This window comes from Eschscholzia californica, unplaced genomic scaffold (genome assembly GCF_041429995.1).
Source record: "Eschscholzia californica isolate CP2 unplaced genomic scaffold, dmEscCali1.0.p SCAF_3, whole genome shotgun sequence".
Classification (NCBI taxonomy): Eukaryota; Viridiplantae; Streptophyta; class Magnoliopsida; order Ranunculales; family Papaveraceae; genus Eschscholzia; species Eschscholzia californica.
The window spans coordinates 52,715,834-52,737,190 of NW_028238420.1; the positions used below are offsets into that span (position 1 = coordinate 52,715,834).

At 35.1% G+C, this 21,357-nt stretch overlaps 3 protein-coding genes and 3 non-coding genes across 6 annotated transcripts; 4 read left to right on the forward strand and 2 right to left on the reverse strand.

Moving 5' to 3' along the window:
* Nucleotides 1-2,930: 2,930 nt before the first annotated feature.
* LOC147551742 (uncharacterized) lies at nucleotides 2,931-7,579 on the reverse strand. Its single transcript, XM_086667012.1, has 6 exons — nucleotides 7,017-7,579; nucleotides 5,491-5,690; nucleotides 4,319-4,459; nucleotides 4,149-4,229; nucleotides 3,241-3,365; nucleotides 2,931-3,161 (listed from the first exon to the last, which is right to left on the reverse strand). Exons 1-6 carry the CDS (start codon nucleotides 7,240-7,242, stop codon nucleotides 3,113-3,115), a joined length of 822 nt encoding a protein of 273 aa, XP_086523138.1. The 5' UTR covers nucleotides 7,243-7,579; the 3' UTR covers nucleotides 2,931-3,112.
* A 2,419-nt stretch (nucleotides 7,580-9,998) lies between these two features.
* On the forward strand, nucleotides 9,999-12,994 carry LOC147551743 (cytomatrix protein-like protein). The gene is made up of 5 exons (XM_086667013.1): nucleotides 9,999-10,463; nucleotides 10,586-10,697; nucleotides 10,905-10,978; nucleotides 11,071-11,676; nucleotides 12,622-12,994. Exons 1-5 carry the CDS (start codon nucleotides 10,260-10,262, stop codon nucleotides 12,727-12,729), a joined length of 1,104 nt encoding a protein of 367 aa, XP_086523139.1. The 5' UTR covers nucleotides 9,999-10,259; the 3' UTR covers nucleotides 12,730-12,994.
* A 1,288-nt stretch (nucleotides 12,995-14,282) lies between these two features.
* On the forward strand, nucleotides 14,283-14,364 carry LOC147551744 (small nucleolar RNA Z199). Its single transcript, XR_015239051.1, has one exon. It is a non-coding gene; the product is annotated as a small nucleolar RNA Z199 (small nucleolar RNA).
* Nucleotides 14,365-14,474: 110 nt separating this feature from the next.
* LOC147551745 (small nucleolar RNA SNORD18) lies at nucleotides 14,475-14,551 on the forward strand. The gene has a single exon (XR_015239023.1). It is a non-coding gene; the product is annotated as a small nucleolar RNA SNORD18 (small nucleolar RNA).
* A 352-nt stretch (nucleotides 14,552-14,903) lies between these two features.
* Nucleotides 14,904-14,980, forward strand: LOC147551746 (small nucleolar RNA SNORD18). The gene has a single exon (XR_015239022.1). It is a non-coding gene; the product is annotated as a small nucleolar RNA SNORD18 (small nucleolar RNA).
* A 4,142-nt stretch (nucleotides 14,981-19,122) lies between these two features.
* LOC147551747 (uncharacterized) lies at nucleotides 19,123-19,877 on the reverse strand. The gene has a single exon (XM_086670672.1). It carries the CDS (start codon nucleotides 19,772-19,774, stop codon nucleotides 19,346-19,348), a length of 429 nt encoding a protein of 142 aa, XP_086526798.1. The 5' UTR covers nucleotides 19,775-19,877; the 3' UTR covers nucleotides 19,123-19,345.
* Between the last annotated feature and the right edge of the window lie 1,480 nt (nucleotides 19,878-21,357).

The following is a 21,357-nucleotide window of genomic DNA, read 5'->3' on the forward strand; positions in this document are numbered from 1 at the left end:
TATTATGTTTTGTTGGACAGATCCGTTAGAACTTAGACTTCTAGTTTTTGTCTCATTCATCCACACTACACACATGCATACATTATATATATACTCCTATAATATGTGAATAAGAGAGTAGTAATTTGTGGATTCAACCAAGGAAAGTCTGGTTATATAGAACTTCTGCCCGTAACTGTCAATTGGTTTTGAACAGGATGCATATTTGCAAATTCAATATGATGTCCCCCAGATGTGATAGGCACCAAAGGCGGAGCCAGGATTTCAAGTTAGACTAGACATCTACTTGTAAACTTGGATCTTGGAACAATTTTTATTTTTTATGGTGAAAAGTTGTACATTTTTCTATCAAGATCAATACTCTAGCTCAATTTAAAGTAAATATATTTGGAAACATAAACAAATTAAAACATACAAATATGAAGTATGCACCTATTATTGTCCATTGCCATTACACTAGGTATTTTCGATGAAATACCAATCCTACTATGACATTTTACAATATAATAAGATTTTTTACTTCTAAGACAAAAATACCAAATTTCACCCCTGGCTCCCTACACAATTTGATTTACTTTATACCTAAATATGGGTACAAGAATTTAATTTGGAGATGAAAATGATAGAGTTCCAAATATGGAACAGAACTGAAAGTAGTATCATCTCACACACCAAAATAAATTTCAGAATAGCGGAATAATCTGAAAGATAGGCTATATCTACAAATAGCAGTAGATAATTACAAGATGTTCAAAATGCCTTACACTCTAGATTATATATTATTTCAACTACTTGATACGCCATGTCAATATTTATTATGCAGAGTATGTGAGCACATAGTGGATGGCCTAGCTATATGCCTATATCCCATGCCATATCACCCACCATGTCTAAGTGTTGGCTATAACTTATTAACTTCAAAAATAAAATGCAACATAAATAAAATCATGTCTCCTCCATCAAATCGAAAATATGTATTACTCGACAACAAAAACTTTTATTGTAAATTGGTAGAGAAAAAATAGAACTAGTGAAATATTGGGGGATTGTAACTGAAAATTCTTTTAGTATAAATCTGAATGCCATCACAAAAATAATCCTTGTAGTCTATTATAAGTATATACATATATATGTATCTTGATCTATTCAAGTGATTTGCAGTTGAATTTAGGAATTGGTAAAGGAAGGGAGGAAGGAAGAGGGAAATGGGGAGTTAAGAGAGTCACATGGAGTTGGGATGTAGCATGTGCACCGTTACTTGATTCTTATTTAATGAATTCATGTCTCCTCCATGCCCTTCATTACTCAATTCTATATTCAACCCTGACGACCCTCTTCTCAATCAATTTCCCCCATTCCCTTATTTCCATCAATCAGTTTTGACTAAATGCATCCCCACTCTTTTTTTTTTTTTTTTTTTTTTTTTTTTTTTTTTTTTTTTTTTTTTTTTTTTTTTTTTTTTTAATCAAACTTCATATCAGGGCCGAACACGGCAATAAGATTACACCGTGAAGAAAGACTACTAAGACAAGGCTTAGCAAGACATTTAACTCTACATTGTTGAGGGTGCTTGTAGAGCCTGATGGGCTAAAACATGGGCGTCCATGTTAGCTGTTCTGGGATAGAACTGGAGTGCTTTAATATTTGGATTGACACTCTTTTCTTTTATGGAGAAACATACATTTTTCCTTTGATTTTGGTCAAATGACCCATTAAGATAGAAACCACTCAAATGACTTTTTATTAGAGTTTTTCTAATGGAGTATCTATATAATAAGAAAAGAAGTTTTAGAATAAGTTTACGATCTTTCTTTGACATACACCCTTCAAATTTATCTCTAAGTGTTGAGATTAAACCTCCCAAATTTATCTTCAAAAGTTAACACTATACTTTCAACTTTGTCTTCAATTGTTGAGATTACACCTCTCAAACATATTTCGATGATCCCAAAAAAAATCGTAAATCTTTTTTTCTTCTTCCTTCGAAAATCTCTAATCTAAGCGACGAAATGCTACTTCTCCACTCGAAAATCCAGAAAGGAATGGTAAACAACTGGAAAGCTTATTTCTCTCCTCCATTCGACCTTTCTCCACTTGAAAACCCTCTTTCAAATCCCAGGAAATCTCCATTAAAACCAATTCTAGTTAAGAAGGTACCCGACCCATCACTAAAACTAATCACAACAAATACATTCTACTTATAGCTAGACCAACCCCGCTAATGAAGATCGGAAGAAATCAACTGTTATGAAGACGCTTAATCACGTGTTACTCAAAGTGACACTACCTCAGAAAAATGATTAGAATGGAAAACAACCGAGCAACCACGAAAATTCAGATAAAATTAAGACCAATAAATAAAAAGTCTAAAAACGTCAGTTGTAAAGATCAAAAATTTTTCGGCTTTTCATGTGAGGTATAAGAAAACATAAATACAAGTATTTCATATGATCACATCTTCTTTCCTGTTTCAAACTATTTCTTGTGTCCTAGAAGTCTATATAATATTTTGATTCAGTAATTACCTTTTGCTGCAAAGGTTTGATTGCATATTTCCCCTCATACTAACACATTCTGTTATAAATACATTAACTTTTCGTTTGTCATTTTTTCCCCTTGTATTGACTCTTCATAACGATTAATAATGTCAATGTTCATTTGGGTGTCAATGTCAATGTCAATGTTTCACTTTATCGTTATCAATTATATTCACATCATTTTCCTGATTTTGCAACCGACCAAAAGAAGTTTTCCACCAAAACCTAAATTTCATTCCTTGATCAAGACATCCATATTCTACACATTCACCTTGTTGACTACATGATATAATGTATAAGAGTTCATGGAACACCAGTAATTCTTAATTGCCCACCAGGAAAATGTTGGAGAGGTTCTTCAAGAACCTTATAAGCCAAAAATAACACAAAATATTTACCAAAATCTTCTTTCCCCCCAACTTTACAACAACTAAATTACTATCAGGTCAAGAATGCAAGAGAAAAACAAAGTCAATGACAAGTACAAGGAACCCAAACATAACATAACCTGCTAACTATAAGTTATTACTCAACAGAATTAGCACATATATTGCACATGAAACCTCCCACCAACTTCATACTACTCCAGAGGGAAGACGAAGTACAAGCTGTCCACCGACAACGCTGCAACAATACCAAATCCCTTGTTAGAGACGCATCAAAAATTTATGTTCGTCAAAAATCAATTTTGCTCATTACTGACCTTTTAACGTAATAGTAACAAAAATCGGCAAGAATGAAAGTTTGAACTATCTCTGAGAGAAGAACCATAGATGGCCACAGCCCGTAACCTAATGCTGTTAGCAACCGTCCTCGTGTATCCAATACCTGTACAAGTATTAGCACTAGATAAGTACATCACAATATCTAACCGGTCGCTGCAGATGGGGTTAAAATAGGAAATGGCTATGACGAAATCTATAAATAGATACGAACAGTTCTGAAGATTTATATCCTGAAATAAATATTACCAGAGGGTATTCTATAAAATTTTAACTTTACTTTCTCAATTAGAATGAAATATGTAACAAGGCAGGATAAATTAACAATCTGACTCTAGATGTTTTTTCACAATAAAGTCAGACTCATAAGAGTTTCAGGGATCAACACTAGAAAATGGTTCTGAAACTAAACTTGAAACTGATCTTATTTCACGTTAGTAAGACCTTGTAGTTAGTTGAACCCATCAATTTTAAAACCAAACCAATGTTCCAAACAAAAAAGGGTGTACAGCCACTTGGGCCATATTTGGTGCACGAGAATGAACATTCATTAGGAATGGCATCCCAGAATGATGTTTGGTACATGGGAATGAATCAGGAACACATTCCTCCTCAAGGGGGAGCCCCATGTGTTTGTGATTCATTTTCCTTTAGATTAGAATAGTGGATCAGACAAAATCAACCTCTACCAATTTACCTGACTAAACCAAACAATATAGTAAGGTACTGCAATTATTAGGAATCATATTAGAGTTTTACTCAATGTTACTCAACGCAGTGATGGCAATTATGTCACAGTGCGCATTGGTGGTAAGTGCGGCACAGTATGCAGTGATGGCACAATAGTATTATACAATCTGAAAAATGCTATAGAGATGCGCAATCAAACCTGCAGGACCCAATGGGCACAGCTCAAGAACCTCGCGACGCCAAGTGCAAATACATAATGAGCAGTAAATGGCTCAACAATCTGAAAACATTATTAAAAGTTGGTTACGGGAAAATATATATTATTCGATCATTTTGATGTGTTTTGTATTGAAGTTCTATAGCTCGTACCTTTGTATTTTGCATCACACGCAACTGAGGTAGTACAGAAACAGCTTCAAGATATACACAGAAGGCCCAGCATATTCTGTTTACCATATGATGTGATGTTGATGGATGGACAAAAAGAGCAAGCAAAGCACACGGTACAGCCTACAGAAGAAAATAGAAAATTGAGACACATTATTAGGCATTACCGCATTAGCATATCTACAAGGTAGTATGGGGATTATACTCCACAAACGGGACGATCAAAAGAACAAAAAGATATAGAATTGAAAGTAACCCAACTAGCAGGAAAGGAAACAAGTACGCCGTGTTGCCATATAAGCCATCTAACATACCAAGTGAGCTTTTTATTGATAACATGGAGATTAAAAGAAAGAAACAAGTCTAGAAATGTGCCAAACCAATTTAAAAGCTATACTATTATGGGTTGCATGATAAGAGGAGATATATTTTGCTTATCCAACAGTCATTTTTCTGTTCAACAAAATATACGAGGAATAAAATCATACATAAGTTGGTATCAATTCCACCAAATTCCTAGGAAGGCTAGGTCCCGTTATCTCTCCATAAAAACTATACAAGCCCCTTCTCTTCACAAATGTTCAATTGCAAACTTGACATTCATGAATCATGAGTTCACATGTGGTGGTTGGGTCTACTCGGAAGGGGTAAAATAGTGGGATTTGGACTATCTTATGTTTCGTTGTCTTTTCGTTATTCACTTTTGGGGTACTCAGTGGGCTCTTTTGGTGTCGTATAAGGATTTTACTCTTAGCTTTTGTATCAACCTTGTGAGACCAGGTGTTTAGTTTTTGCCTTCTTTCTGTTTTCTCTTTCGGTTTTGCTCGTTTACATGGTCTTTATGTTTGTAGATATTTAATATCATCAATCAAATTATTCCTCTCTTTCTTCACCAAAAAAAGACATCATACGTTCTCCATGCATTTGCAGAAAGCAGGGAGACATTCTGGCTACCAGCAAAGTAAATTATGAACACTGGATCTTTCTTGACTCCTTTCCGCAAAGAAAAAAAAGACCAACACAAGAGGGAGATGCATCAGAGAGCGCTGAAGTTCAACCTAGTATAATTAGTTGCTGAAAAATAACATATGCAAATTTTCTTAAATTCCGAAGGATAAATAAGAGTTGGACAAAGTAGATGACAGAAAACTTACGACATAATAAATTGGGAAGTTGTCTTTATCCTCCATATAACTAGATCTCAATTTAAAACGTATCATATAGATAACCCATAGAGTCGTCCCCAATGTAGCTGAATCCAACAAAGTATGTATATCATATTCCATAACGAAACTACAGTACAATCTGACTGCTAAAAACATGGCTGTTAATTCCTGTGACTTGAGTGAAAGTCCTGCAAAGAGTTCAAAGCAATAGGTAAATGGATTCACTATCGACACTATTCCAGAAACTTGTACCATCAAAAACTTCAAATCAAAGGAACTACGCATTAAGGCATAAGCAATATCTAGAGAACTAAGATATTGAAGGCGATACTGGAAATTAAGGTAGGTATACAAGTCATCAAGTCATAAATATGTGTGGCATCATAAGTTTCTTTCTTCAATGACTTCGTCCTATATTTTCTGCGACATAGTGCATCATTTTATTTTCTTAAATGAACCCAGTGTACTTCTTTGTTTCGAGGACAGAGGAAGGGTATTGGCCCTCATCAACTAATCATGCACCAAAAGAGATATTCCTCGATTTGGTATTACGGTACTTTTGGGTTCCAAACCATTAACCTAATAATGGTTTTCTAAAAAACTAATGGAGAAGTATCCGAACTTCCTAATCACTTGAAAGTTTAAATAAAGAACACCCAAAGGGAAATTCAAGTGCCAACCTTCTATAGCAAAGATTTTTAATTGAGTGAATACTGGATTTTATGCGGTCGTTAATTTCTTCGTTAAAAAAGATTTCTAATTGGGTGCTGGAAAGAGTCATTTAACTGTAATTGAGTGAATACTGGATTTTATGCGGTCGTTCAATTTCTTCATTAAAAAAAGTCGCATCTTGAGTAAGAAACAACCATAAAAAGCAAAGCAAGTACCGCGACATGTGACAATTACAACAAAAAATGATCGAACGCTAATGCATAAAAACATAATTTCCATATGGGTAAGCATTTTTTTTACCGACGAAATTGAACCACCGCATAAAATCCAGTGTTCACTCAATTACACTTAAATGACTCTTTCCAGCACCCAATTGTTCACAAACATGTCTGCTATGCTATATAAATAAATGGCAACACTTGTAGAAGAAAATCACACAAATCTAAACCACTATACTCCTAAATCAAGTTAAGGCATAAAATAGAATGAATAATTCTCTGTTGATGTCTAATGACAGAAGTCCATAAGAAATCCAAAGGAAGAGAGGCATGCGATCTTGTTTATAAATGGAAGGCATCAACTCATGCGGCCAACAAAAGGAGAAAACAGATCTGTATCAGTTATTTACCAATATTCAAATAAAGTAGCAATTTAGGCATAAAAACATGGAAATTACTCCCTAGTTCAGACTCCAGAAGTTGAAAACCCTTAATTGATCCATCTCAAAGAATGAAAAAAATCAATCAAATTGCCTAAATAATTAAAATAGAACTAAGGAAGATCATTAGTAGCCCTAACCTAAGGAAGATTAAATCTGAAAATGAGGAAAATTGGGAAATTACCAGCACAAGTTTTCTCCTTCATAAGCTTATAAATAAGAACACAGATACCGATAGAGTGAACGGCTTCTGCTGCTACAAAAAGGTTATCGTGATCATTAACGATGAATCTAAGGAAAACAAGAGCAGCCATGCCGGATATGACTGCTAAAAAGGCCTTCACTTTTGGTGGTTGCCTCCTCACCCATGTTGCAACTACATGGATCGGCTTCTTTGGTCCTCCTCTCATCCTTCTCTCTCTCTAATTTCTCTCTCTCTCTATCTCTCTATGAGTCTCTTTGATCCGATGGGATTTCTTCTTGTCTAAGAGAAGTTGCAGAGTTTTTGTGTCCGTGGGTGGGTGGGGGCATAAGTAGGAAGTGCGTGCCACATTAACCCAACTGCATACATAATTCTGATGAGGTTGATCAACAATAACCTGCCCCCTTCCATCATCCAACCTTATTGCACTCTTTACAAATTCCTGTCGTACCTCGTAGTACTCCCACGTGCTTTATCTTGTTCAACTCCCATAGGATCCATCAACACTTGTTGTCCAAGTGGTTTAAAGTGTAGACATATACTCCAAAAGTCTTTGAATTTTTAGTTGGGTTTTATACATGTTCTTGTTAAATTTGACAGTATTGTGCTTATCACATATTTGATATATCAACGTCATTGTAATGACTATCGTTCATCGTAGTCAATTTCCAAAAAAAAAAAAAGAACTCTTATAGGATCCTTTCCTGCTCCTGTTTCTACCGAATGGTGTTGTTGTATGTTAAATTTTTAGACAATAATTTGTTCCTATCTGATGTTAATCACGCATGCACGTCGGTTTCAGAATTATGTCCTCTTTAACAACTATCTCAATTTTTCAAAAAAAAAAAAAAAACAATTATCTCAATTCAAAATATGTACGATTTGATGAAGATCGACAACACTCTGAAATATTAACCGATAATGTCAAAGAAATGTAATTCACCAATTAATTTGTATCGAATAATGTCCAAGAACACAAAAAACAATTTTTTCTTGATCAAAGTTTTCACATAAAAATCCATTAATGGTGGTAAAAATATGATGCAAGGACACAGTTACGTTGAATTTGAACCTAGAATGATGACGGATAAGGTGATGAAGATGTCTAAAGTGATTTACATTTCCGCAGTTTGGATGGAGAAGATGGTTGGTTGGAGGGAAGATGATCGAAGTTGTCGTAGTAAAACGAGTTATTAGGAATGAAAGGTGGTTTGAAGGTTGTTTATGAGTTTGGAAGGTTTGGTAGGATATAGAAGAAGAAATTAGATTTGGGGCGAGCTTTGGATCAAATTTCTTTAGGAGTAATCGTGTCTTAAGATTCAAAAGGTCGACGTTTTGTAGAAACAAAAGATATTTGGTACAAAATTTTAAGGAGAATTGTAGGTTTTGTAAAATATTATCGGGTGTAAAGTTTTAAAGAGAAATTATGGGTTTAAATTTTTAGGCCAACAAAATTTCTTCTTCGTCATCTCTACGCGCCCACCCCTATCCGACTGCTACCTCTGACCACCACCACTACCATTTCTCTCATCCCCTTTTTCTTGCTCATTTCCTCATGCCACAACTTATTTTTTCTCTCTCTCCCTCCTCTCCCCCTAAACTAGACTGGGATTCAAACGAAGGGGTTGTCCTCTTTGCCAGAATTAATAGAGAGAGTGAGGGGAGATGAGAGAGAAAGAATGACAGTGGTGGTCGAAAGAGAAGAGGGAGACATTTGCAGAAAAAAACTATTATGGACGTGTAGAAGGAATTATGGTGGGAGTAAGTAGGGGAAACAAAAAATGAAAACCACAAAAAAACAAGAAAAGTTCAGAAGTTTGTAGTTGAAAATTTTTCTTGTGTTTCACAAAGTGGTGCCCTTCAAAACTACAAGGGGAATTGCCCAATAGCTAAGAATAGAGGTGGGAAAAAGGGCCTCGAGACTGGATCCACCCGTGAACCACCTTAGCTCGATGTGTTTGTGGGCGCTCGATGTGTCCGTGGGCGCTTGATGACCGAGACGAATACTACCCGTCCGGACTGCCAAGTTTAGTCGGGGCACAAACAAAAATCTCTAACCAGCCTTCTGTCTGAGTCCGACAGATAAGCCCGACTGGTTGATATTTTCGAGTTACTTGGACATTTTTATTGTAATATGGAAAATGATCAAATAATAGGATTAGCATTTAGATTGCACACTTACATTGATGTGCATCGTAAGAATAAGATTGACACGTTTCTTATTTATAAAGCTTTGTATCTCTTTATCTCAAAGAGTTTACAATGTGGGACAATATTATTATTACAAAATCGGTTTTGCTCTCCACGTTTTATCCCCCACATCAGTAGTGATAAAAGAAAAAAAATGATTGGAATTTCTTATAAAAGAGTTCAGCGATAGAACACTTTTGGTTGGACTATATTTATGGACTGTGTTCGAACGAAAAAAAAAAAGTAAAAATTGTCTCCGAGTCCAAATGGTCTTTTACCCAGATTGTTTGACAATTTAGGTGGGCTTGGATGGGCAAGGAACAACAACACTTTGTCAAGTGCCCCCTATTTTCACTCAAAAAAAAAAAGTGCCCCCTATTTGTCCTAATGTCCGATCCCTCAGGACTGAAAGAGTATGTGCCCGTCCCATCAGTTTCTTTTTTTTTTGTTGAAACGGAATATTTATAGAACCTTAAGCGTTATTACACTGTCGCAGCTTATTTTTACAGTACAAATTAACTAAACAGGCGGGGACATTCTTCCATGTTTTGCTCTGATTCTTCTTTCTAGCCCATTTTGCGAGTTTATCTGCTAAACTATTTGAATTCCTGCTTGCATACTGGAAGGAGATTACTTCAAACCTGTATTTCATTTGATGGATTTTGCTAATATGCACCTTTCTAGCCCATCAGTTTCTCACCCTAGATAAGAAAGGCCTAACAGGCTAACACTCATTTTCTATTATATGTAGGCCTTAAATCGTATTTGAGTTTTATTTTGGACCCCTAAAACATTATAATGTTAAGAACCTACACCCAAATCATTTACAGTTGAGCCCCCTCACCAGAGAACCATTGTAGCCGTTGACAGCGTAGCGTATTCAAGATAAAGTTGCAACCAAAAAATTATACCGTTGGTAGAGAGAGCGCCTCTTCCAATCTGAAGTCCAAACGGCACTTTCTTTTTTTTTCAAAAATCTAACTCAGCATCGTCTTTCTTCTTCTTCTCTTTATTTCTTCTACTGTTTCTTCATCAATGTTGGACGATAAAGCTTTGAATGTTTCATCTGAACGCCTTCAATGGCAGAAAGTATTCAATACTCTCGTAGATATCTCGCGTACTCAGCAAACGCAGCTCGAATCTTTCGTCAAAGAAAGAAAATTGTTAGAAGATTTTATCAAAAATCAACATGATTGTTGGGTTTCTGATGTTCATTTACTCGAAGATCAGATTTCCCAGGTAAAATCAAGAAAACCCCCAAATTTTGTAATTAATTTAGGGTTTGTTGGTTTTGCGGTGCTAGGTTTTTTTTTCTTCCTTTTCTTTTTATTCACTAGCTTCATGTTCTAATATTATTGCAGTTGAAGATGGATCTTTCGAAGGCTGAAATGTTTCGCTTGTTGGAGATAGCAAAAGCAGATCTGGTGATTGGAATTAAGCAGAAAGAATCTTTTCTTTACAAGCTCAAATTAGGTTAAAAATCTCTCTTTTTTAGGTTTTTAGATTTAGGGTTTTGTTGTAATTTCACTAAAGCTTGTTAATGGGGAAATTGATTTTAGGGTTTTCTCCTTCTCTTATTTTTAATATGTAATAATTGGTTGTAAATTTCACTGCTTGAGTTTCAATCTTGAGATGTTTCTTGAGTTTCTCTTTTCTAATCTAATCTTTCCATTAAAACAGAAGATGTAGAGGAAGATTTGCAGGACTTTAGGTCATGGTTTGACTACCTGACATTAAAATGCTCTGAGCAAAAGGTATCTGTTATTGTTTATTCAGTTTCCTTCTCAGATTTTGATTTTAAACAGTATTTTTATCTAGTTTCTTCTAAACTTCCTTTCATTTATAGGAAAAATTTGGTGCTATAGATCTAGAAGTTGAAAAACAAAGAGATGGTAATCCGAAATCTATAGAAAATTCCAAGGAAGATGAAAGACAATTGAAGATAATGGAAGCTGAAATTCGAAAACATAAACGCGCTTACGAGAAGCTTACTTCGAAGAATAGTTCGGAGGTTTCAGCACTGCTCTCAGAAAGAAATTTTGTATGGAATCAGTATAAGAAGATGGAAGGTGACTACACTAGTCTTCTGAAGAGTAAGCGAATCGAAGTTGAACAGTCAAATGAGAAGATAAGGGAACTTCTAACTAGTATGGAAAAGTTGCAGTCGTCAAATAGCAAAAAGGATGAGACTATTTCGGAGTTAAATGCTAGAATAGGTAAGCTTGAAGGTGAATTGGATAAATCCAATAGAGAGAATTCAATTCTGTCTCGAGAGGTAGAGTTGCTAAGAGCTTCCAGAGGTTCTGCAGTCACACCACTCTTGAATCGGTGCACAACGGAACCAAGTACTACAAGCACAGAAGGCCAAAAGGATACTAAAGATAGAAGGAAACGTCAATCGAGAAAAGAATTGGCCACGTTACAAACCTCTCTAGACAAAAATTCCGAGAAGGTATGCTAAATTCTGCAAGTTGTATGTATGTTTAGTGTCTGATCATTGTTAACCTGTATATTATGTTTTGAGGGTTCATTTCCTCTAAATAGTTATGTAATTGGTAAATTTTACATGAGGAAATTCTCTTTCTGTGAGCGGAGGGTAATTTTCTATCGACCACAGCAGACAGTGAAAGTAAGAATTATCTATAGTCGACAACAATGGCAAACAGTGAAACTAAGGATAGGAAATACTAGGTGTGGGGTTTTTTTTCCTGTGAGTCCGCAAAGTGATCCATTTGTCTGGGCCCCTCACTGTCTTTTATATATTTTTTTCGGCCCAAATCCTTGCCCCAGAACATAATACTACATGGGCACCGGCCCAGCCTGATTTCGCACCAGTTTATACTATCCTTGGGTGCCCATCTGATTGAAGTTCATATTATCCATAGACGCCTAATATAGCCGAGTCCCACCCTTGGGTGTTAATTGATATCAAAGGCAAGGACTTCAAAACGATTGGCAATAATTGATGACATCAGTTATTACTTACACACTTAAGAGCATCTATCTAAGACTAAAGCAATATCACTAAACAGAATGCATGACCAGCACTGGTATTTTCCGATATTTTAACCTACTTGTTGTCAAATTGTCCCTCAGCGTATACTTAACATGCTAAAATAACTTTGGCTCTTTTGAGAAAGTTTAGTTTTGTAGTTCATGTGCCCCAATGTGTTTATGTGTCTGGTTTGAGCACTGAAATTTGATACGCGGAACAGTTATTTTTAGTCTACGGTTTCTGTATATCTTTCAATTTTTGTTCTAATCTCGTTTTTCAACTATGCGAAATCTTGTTTTTTTTCTCATTGGTAATTCATGAGATTTCCTACTGTTCAATGACTTATTTCAAGATCAGTAGCATTCTGTTATCTAGAGATTTATGATTCTCATCTGTTAACAGGAATCACAGCGGAATTCAAGGAGGAAGATTGAGGGTATTCCAAAATCAGATACTCCAAGGTTGTTCTCATCCACATTTAAAGTTCCGAAACTGAAGACTCCATCATAACCTGTCCTTGATTCCACTCGAAGCAAGGAGGAACACTTTTATGGTTTGGTTTTACTGACGATATTCTAACATGTAAGAGAACTCGCGTAGAGTCTCTTGTGCTGTTCTTGGCAATACCCCATGCAGGGATGCACTTGTACGAATTATGATTGTATTTTTTTAACTGGTGCTTGTAAGCTTCTTGAAATCTTGTAAGTTTCTAATCCTAATATATTTCATGTAATTTTAAAGCTGAATGGAAGATATACTTCTATTTTGTTTTCTATTTTTGTTGTCATGTAATTTGGTTCTGAATCATCTATCGAACGTTCCTATCTCTCAATCATGAAAGAAACTGACTCAGGTTCTTGGTAGCTACTGTGTTGAATGGGGTTGTTTCGGTGAAATTTGGTGGATGTAAGTGGTGTTAAAATGAAAGTACGAAGAAAGAAATGGAGGGCAAGGAACTGGAGGAATCAGGTATAAGAAAAAAAATTTCTTGGTCTTCTAATAGGCTGTGTACCTAGTTTTTCTAATTTGGCTCAGAAATACAATAATTATGTAGCAAATTTGTACGATTTCTTTTTTTGTTGTTGTTGAAAGAAGCAAAATTGTACGATAATAGCGAGTTATTATAGCAACGGCCAACGAGCCACTATTTCTTTTGTTGAAAAAGGAACAACCCTAAGGTTGGATTACAGTACAGATGTAGGAGGGGTCGGGGATTACAATCCAAGTCCACTCCTCTTGATTTCCTAGACCATGTGTCTTACAATACCGACTAATGTCCCTTACGTCCACAGTTATTCACACTCACACTTAGACCCATTTTTACACTAACAGCCTAAAACACTTCTTTCCTTCTTGTTCTCTATTTCTTTTCTCTTATTCTCCACTTAAGCTTTTACTTAAACGGTCAGAAAGATGCAACATAAGATATCGTTGGAGTCCTACTGAGAGATAACAAAGAGCAAAATTTGAAGAGAAGAAGATGAAATCAATGTTGTACACAAATTGTCGGAAAGACGAAACCAGTGTGTAACATAAGTCATCAGTAACAAAAACTTAGAAAAAGATGCGTGGGATGTTAGGATACCTTTTGATTGAATTTTTCTTCAATTTTTACAGTTTTATTTTGATCAAAATAAGAATGTAAAATTTCTCTCATTTCTATGATTTTCACAATTAAAACACAAATAAAGAGCTTCAATAATATGATTATGGTTTTAGAGGAAGATGATGAGTGTATATAAAGGTGTTGGGCTTGAAATCCCTCAGTACGATCACCCACAACTCTTTTTATTTTATGGGCCACTCACAACTCTCACCGGTGTAAGTGTGTATACACTTACAATTTTGCCCTTACTGTTTGGAGTGAAGGAGATAACGGCGCTTTTCAGGGGAAGCATCATCAAACCCTAAGCTCTTAGCCGAATTAGGGTTTCGTCGAAAAGTCTATATAATGAATGGAGCCTCAACACTAAAACACAATTCCTGGCTTCTACTACCTCTCTTCTTTCTCTTAGGTATTTATGTTATTTTTTTTTTCTATTAACTATAAGAGTTGAAAGAAAAGATCATATGATGAGAAAAATAACTGCAACAATATGATGGATTATCCAATCATGATTCTTAGTATTTAAGTCTCTGATGATAATTTCTTTCTTCGTTTTTTTCTGTTTTGGTAATTATTCTATGGTTATAAAATTTCTAGGGTTACAGTTTGAGTCACAAAATAGTGAAATAAATTGAGTAGATGTGGAAATGGAAAATGATGAGGAACAATTTGGTCCGTGTTTCTGAAAGCAACTTGACTGATAAACCTTAACCAACCTCTGATTCCTTCCTATTGATCCACAGATTGTTTTGTTTTCTTTCTTTTGGTTTTTAAATTTTATCTCTAAGAGCTTGATTATCCGAAGAAGTTGATCTGAAATATTATAAAATTGATTTCATATTGAAATATCAGTGATTTTCTGTTAACTAATGTCATTTATAGGCTTCCTGGGTTTGATTTATCTGAAAAGTGGTAGTGTTTTGTTTTTCTCATATCAATCTGACTGGCATGAATCTGAGTAATTTGATTGATTTTGACTTGAAATCAATCTGATTCAGCCATGGGCCTCGAGTTTATTTCTAAGGTTATACTAGTTTGAGTCACAAAATAGTGAAATAAATTGAATAGATGTGGAAGAGGAAAATGATGAGGAACAATTTGGTCCGTGTTTCTGAAAGCATCTTGACTGATAAACCTAAACCAACCTCTGATTCCTACCTATTGATCCACAAATACTTATCTTTACCTTCTGTTGTTTTAAATTTTATCTGTTGAAGCTTGATTATCTAAAGAACTTGATTCTAATTGGGAATGTAACATTTATAGTAGGCCTCTATCTCTCTAATACCTAATTTGAGGAAAATGGCAGAGAGAAATGGGTGAGGGAGATGCTAACTTGGGAAGAAAGATGTAAAAGAGATTCGGGCTTTGATTCATTGAGCTCGAGCTCATATGGTGAGGTATGAGCTCGAGCTCGAGCTCGTAGCCCTTGATTTCCAAGATCAACGGCATTCAACAAGAGCGCAAGGTGGTGCCAGCTTGCATTCACACTAAGGAAAAGGGTAACAGTAGAAATACCCCATATAAGTCTACGTATTAACGAAATTGCCACTCTCTTTAGCCCATCCTTGCTCCTGGTCGTTCCTCTCTTCTACTATTGGATTAAAACTTACATTTCTACTTTCACAATGATTTTCGAAAAGGTTGAATTAAAATTCTTGTTCTGGGTCAAGCTTACATCTTGATTAAGGTCATAATATTATAGCAATTTCAGCAAGAGAAGAGTTCTTGTTCCATTTTAAGGTCAAGACATCAAAATGATCACACAAAAGAGGAAAAAGAAAACATGGGTTATTCTTTTCAGAGGACTTCGGACATGGGTTTTTAGGAGTTAAGGTGTGGAAGGAAGAAGACAATCAGAAATTGGTTTAGAAACTTGTATTAGACTTAAAACAGAATGAAAAGGGAATAAGTAAAATCAAGTACTACTGATGTAGGGAACATGGTGGTTTCTAACTCCTTGTTAATAGTAGTAGTATCAGATTATTAGTTACTGTTACTTAATGATAACCCCCTTTCCATTAGTCATTAGATTCCAACTTTCATCTTCCATTAGTCATTAGATTCCAACTTTCATCTTCTTCCTCTGGAACTACTGCTACCAGCCTACCACTTGATGATTTTAACAGAACAACTACTTCTCCAACGGGATACAAACCTATTATCCATCTTCATCTGGGTTCGCTTTCTTCAAAACTAACCAATCTCTTCTCAACATATTATCCATCTTCAAAACTATTGTTAATAATTTTGTTTCTGGGTTTTCTTTCTTCAAAACTATTATCCATCTTCATCATAACTTCAATCTCTTCTCTCTCTCCTCTGTTTCAAACTCATCTCTACCTCTTTTTTTTCTCTGAAATTGTTTTCAAAATGAAACAGATGTGAATCAAACTAACCAAAGCACATAGGTTTTAATGGGCAGAAAGCACAAAAGAGGAGCGTGCAGGGTGCAGGAAATGGAGTAAAGAGGGTGGCAATTTCGTTAATACTTAGACTTATATGAAGTATTTCTACTGTTACCCTTTTCCTTAGTGTGAATGCAAGCTGGCACCACCTTGCGCTCTTGTTGAATGCCGTTGATCTTGGAAATCTAAGGCCACGAGAGCGAGCTCATACCTCACCGTATGAGCTCAATGAATCAAAGCCCAAGAGATTCAGCTTCTAAGAGCATCTCCAATGGGACACTCAATATCTAACACTTAGAGTGCCACATAGTTTTTTTTGTTGTTTTTGTTAAAAAATCATATCCAATGGAACACTTTATTAGACACTCTAGTCACATAGATTTTTTGGAGTTTTTGTTAAAAAATCATCTCCAATGGAACACTTTATTAGACACTCTAATATGAGGTGGACACATTTATTATAGAGTGTCTAGAGAGAGAGAAACTCTTAGTTGAAAATTAAAAGTAACACTTAGAGAGTTTCAAGTAGACACTCTCATTTTAGAGTTTCTCTCTCTAGACACTCTATAATAAATGTGTCCACCTCATATTAGAGTGTCTAATAAAGTGTTCCATTGCAGATGGTTTTTTAACAAAAACTCCAAAAAATCTATGTGGCACTCTAAGTGTTAGAGATTGAGTCTCCCATTGGAGATGCTCTAAGTGTTACTTTTAAATTTCAACCAATAGAAAATCTTGCTTTTCAATTACTTTTTATCTATTGAATTGAAAAAAAACATGTCTATTAAGCAAAGACACTTTTGAGATCTCCACTGGAGACCAACAAAAAATAGAGTGTCGCTATATTGACATTTAGGAAAGAGAATCTCTATTGGTCCTTGACAACTAGGACCTTTAGAGTGTTTGATAGAGTGTCCCACTGGAGATGCTCTAAGAGCTCCCCAACTCACCCCCACGTAGGACACCAAGGAGGCACGAGGTAGGCCCCTCGTGGCACCAAAAAATCAAAAAGTCTTTCTCCTTCTAACTGACATGAATCTGAGTAGTTATATTCAGCAGTAGCCTCGAGCCATAAACTATGAAAATTTGGTTTCAGTGCGTACGTTGTGTGGGAAAAAAATTTTGTGTGAAATTTTATAAATTTATGTAATTTTTTTGATGAATTGAGGCAATTGCCTTATTTATTAGCTACTTGAGCAAAAATTAGTGTTAGCTAAATCTGACGCCAACGAGCTTACAATGCAATTCAGAGTCTCATAGGTCTCCATAGTTTGATTTAATTTAAGCTTAAAATTGAACTTTGCTAATGAATTCGAGACATTATTTGCTTCTCGAGGACAATACTTGAATTCCACTTGTTGAAGTTTGGCCGAATCATCTTGAATCTCAGTTATAATAGATTGAATCCTCCATGGTTCCTTATCCGAGTGATCTGAACAAGCTTTTATAATAGTCAATGCATCTCCTTCAATGACACACCCATACTCAGGAATTTGTTTCGCCATGTATACAGCCAATTGTATCCCTCTAGCTTCAGCCTCCATTGCTATTGAAGCTACACAACTTCTCACAGCAGTCATTACAAACTCTCCTTTGCTATTCCGACATATAGCTGCAACCATTGCTTCTCCATGCTCAAAAGCTGCATCGCAATTTATTTTAAGTAAGTCTGAGCGTGGAGGAACTCCCATCATATGAAAGTTCAACGTCCAATTATGAAATCCTTGGAACAACAGTATAAATCGAAATATAGCTGCTACACCAAAACTAGGTGCAAAGAACCAACCAGATTGGCCTAGTGGATAAATCAAGAATACAGAAACAAAAACAGCAATTGGACCAGAGAATGCGATTGCATTATAAGGTCGCAGTTGAACAGATCGAGCAAGTTCGAATTGACGTAACATGAAACCTATTAGTTCGAAAGCGCCATGGAGAGCAACAAAAGTCCACAGACCACCTAATTGACACCAACGAGTAAAATCTCCCAAAACCGTTCTAGTTGTCTTGATACAATCTCTTCATGTGTATCAAGACAGTTGTACATATTTGTGAGAGGATATTTGTATTAAAGTTGACTTTAAACTAAATAGAGGTGCCTTTAACTTTAAACTAAATACAGGTGCCTTTAAATCATTCCAACATTGAATGCCCTTCACTATCGAAAAGTTGAAAATATTCGAATACCTAAGATCAATTCCTTTCAGCACTTACCTAACTTATCACATCTTTGTGAGAGGATATTTATATTAAAGTTGACTTTAAACTAAGTAGAGGTGCCTTTAACTTTAAACTAAATAGAGGTGCCTTTAACTTTAAACTAAATAGAGGTGCCTTTAAATCATTCCAACATTGAATGCCCTTCAGTATCGAAAAGTTGAAAATATTCTTGTAATGATTTTGGTACATCAAAGTCAAATTCTAAAAAAAAAATTCCTTCTAGCAGAGGGTATTTCATGGTCCTCTCCCTCTATAGATTTTCTTTCAAAATCTATAACAAGAATATTTTATTTGTACAGAAGAAATGAAGAAATATCATTCTAGAAAAAGTGAAGGTAAGTTTGTTTCGACCTCAATTTCGAAATTTTTGTTTGTTGATTTTTATATAAGTTCTGAAAATCTGAATAGTTTTGGTGTTTTGACAGAAATTTTTCGACTTCCCATTCCTTAAAATAAACAATTTAATTTCTAACAAGCATCCGCCCTTTTTCGGTTTTCACTTAAAAACTGAATTAAGTTTCCCAAAATTCAACTAAATTGAACTAAGAAGTTGTCACTGAAAGGATCTGTAATTATTGTAAAGAAATCCCACGTTACTGGGAGACGAAGTGTGTGCATAGTGATCCTTATATGTGTTTAAAGTTTAAACATCTTTTTCTAATGACAGCATTTTATAACTCAGATTTTGATGAGCTAAAGCACGCGACTTTGAATTGAGCTATAATTTTGAAAGTCTATATTAATTGAACATCAAACAACTCCACTAAACTCACTCAAAATCAAATAGCTTCAAAATACGGAGTAATATTTACAAGACATTTACAAGAACTCAAAAAACAGATAAAATCGAAGTCACTCACTTTTGAGTTATCAAAAGATCACTATATGTGTATCAATTTGATCTCCATAGAGGCCGAAACCATTGTGAATCGAAGGATGACTTGTAAGAAACCATTAGTATAAGTACTACCAGTAATACTGCTAATCCCCATGGCGATGACGATGAATTGCTATTATCTGGATTGTGTTGTGGTGCACATGAGCGTGGAAATCGAAAACCAAAACTCATTCCATTTATGGATATATTTCGGACGACAAAGATGAGTAAAACAGGTAGTAAAAAGAGAAAGATACGGAAATTGAACATTGTTTGTTCTACTTGATATTTGTAACCAGTGAACTGAGAAATAAAGAGGAAGAGAAGAACAATGGCAAAGAGTGAAAGAAAGGGTAGTGGAGGAAGTGAAGTTGAAGATATTGTCTGGTTTCTCCACCCCTGTTTCCATTCTGGTCCTCTTTTCTCTCTCCAAAACCAACCCATCTTTTTGTTTTTGGGGTATATTGGATTTCTTCTTTCTAGTTTTAGAGCTTTAAGTTAGAAATATGGTGTAGTTATGTCTTTGGATTTGTTGCAGTGGGGAGATATAAGATATGATTTTTTAGCATAACTTCTTTCAGGTGACAAAGAATGGATTCTGTCTGGCTAAAGAGTGGTACTGGTGCATTGTAAGGTATTTTTATATGCTGTAGTTAGGTAAAGGAATTTATTCTAATTAAATCCAGGACAAATGTTGCATGAATTGGATCATCACAAAACTTTTGAATTGGATGAAGACACCCACAGCACTAGGTCTAGGTCTAATGGTCACACGTGCTCCACAACATCCAACACTAAAGTAGGCGTTAGGTTCGAAGGCGTTATCTTCAATGTATCTGTTCGACAGTCAAAATCTTGGGGTAACTGAATGGAATTAGTACAGTGACTAGTTCTGACTTTGATTTTGGTTGTAAATAAATTCAAAACTACTTCCATTCAGAGAAAACTTAAGGAATAAGAGAATAAAACATCCCAATGTCTTTCTTTTTTATTCTGACCTGTAACTATGTTATATAGAACAAATGGGATTTTATCACTTTACACCATGTTTTAGAAATTGATTTTCATAAATCCCCATGTTTTTTTATCACTTTCATTCTCCACCAAGTTCCGTCATATTTAACACCACAAACAGTTAAAGTTTTTAAAACGACTATACTACCCATTTTAGATCATTATATTATTATCAACAAAAACTATCATGATAATGGATTTTCATAAATCCCCGAGTTAAACTTCCGTTTCCTAAATATGAATCATGCCCGTACATATAACCTCTAATTAAACTTCTTACTAAACAATTTTTCGCATCATAATAATATTATCTACAAAACCCATATTTCAAAACCTATACTCAGACATCCTACTTCTCAACATCATAAAAATCCCTTCTTTTAATAGATCTTTCTAAATCCGCCATTAATTCACTTTTAAGGTTTGGGTCCATTGCTAATGTATCAAAAGTTGTAGGGTGTTCAAGATTAATTGAACCCCAAACACCATAACCACCCATATCTCCATAAAAATCTATGAAGCTTTAAAACCTTGTTTTCTTCTTTTAATTCTCGAGATTTCTTCAATATATAAGGTAAATAAGAATCCAAGATCTTATCTTTATGTTTGTTGTGAAAACAGAGTTCAAAAGATTTTTGTTCTGATCTAATATGAGGTTGGTGATATGGGTCATCAAGTTTGGAGGTTGAAGATGAAGACGGCTTGGCTGGTGCATTATGTAAAATGGGTAGTATAGTCATTTTAAAAACTTTAACTGTTTGTGTTGTTAAATATGACGGAACCTGGTGGAGAACGAAAGTGATAAAAAAACATGGAGATTTATGAAAATCAATTTCTAAAACATGGTGTAAAGTGATAAAATCCCACAAATAATTCATAGTGGAATCTCATTACTGATTTAAGATTGGAGAGATGATATATTTCATTTATTATGATAAAAATAACAAATAATAATATAGTCATAATAAATATCAGTCACCCCCTTTAATGCAATTGTTGGGCACACCCTTTTG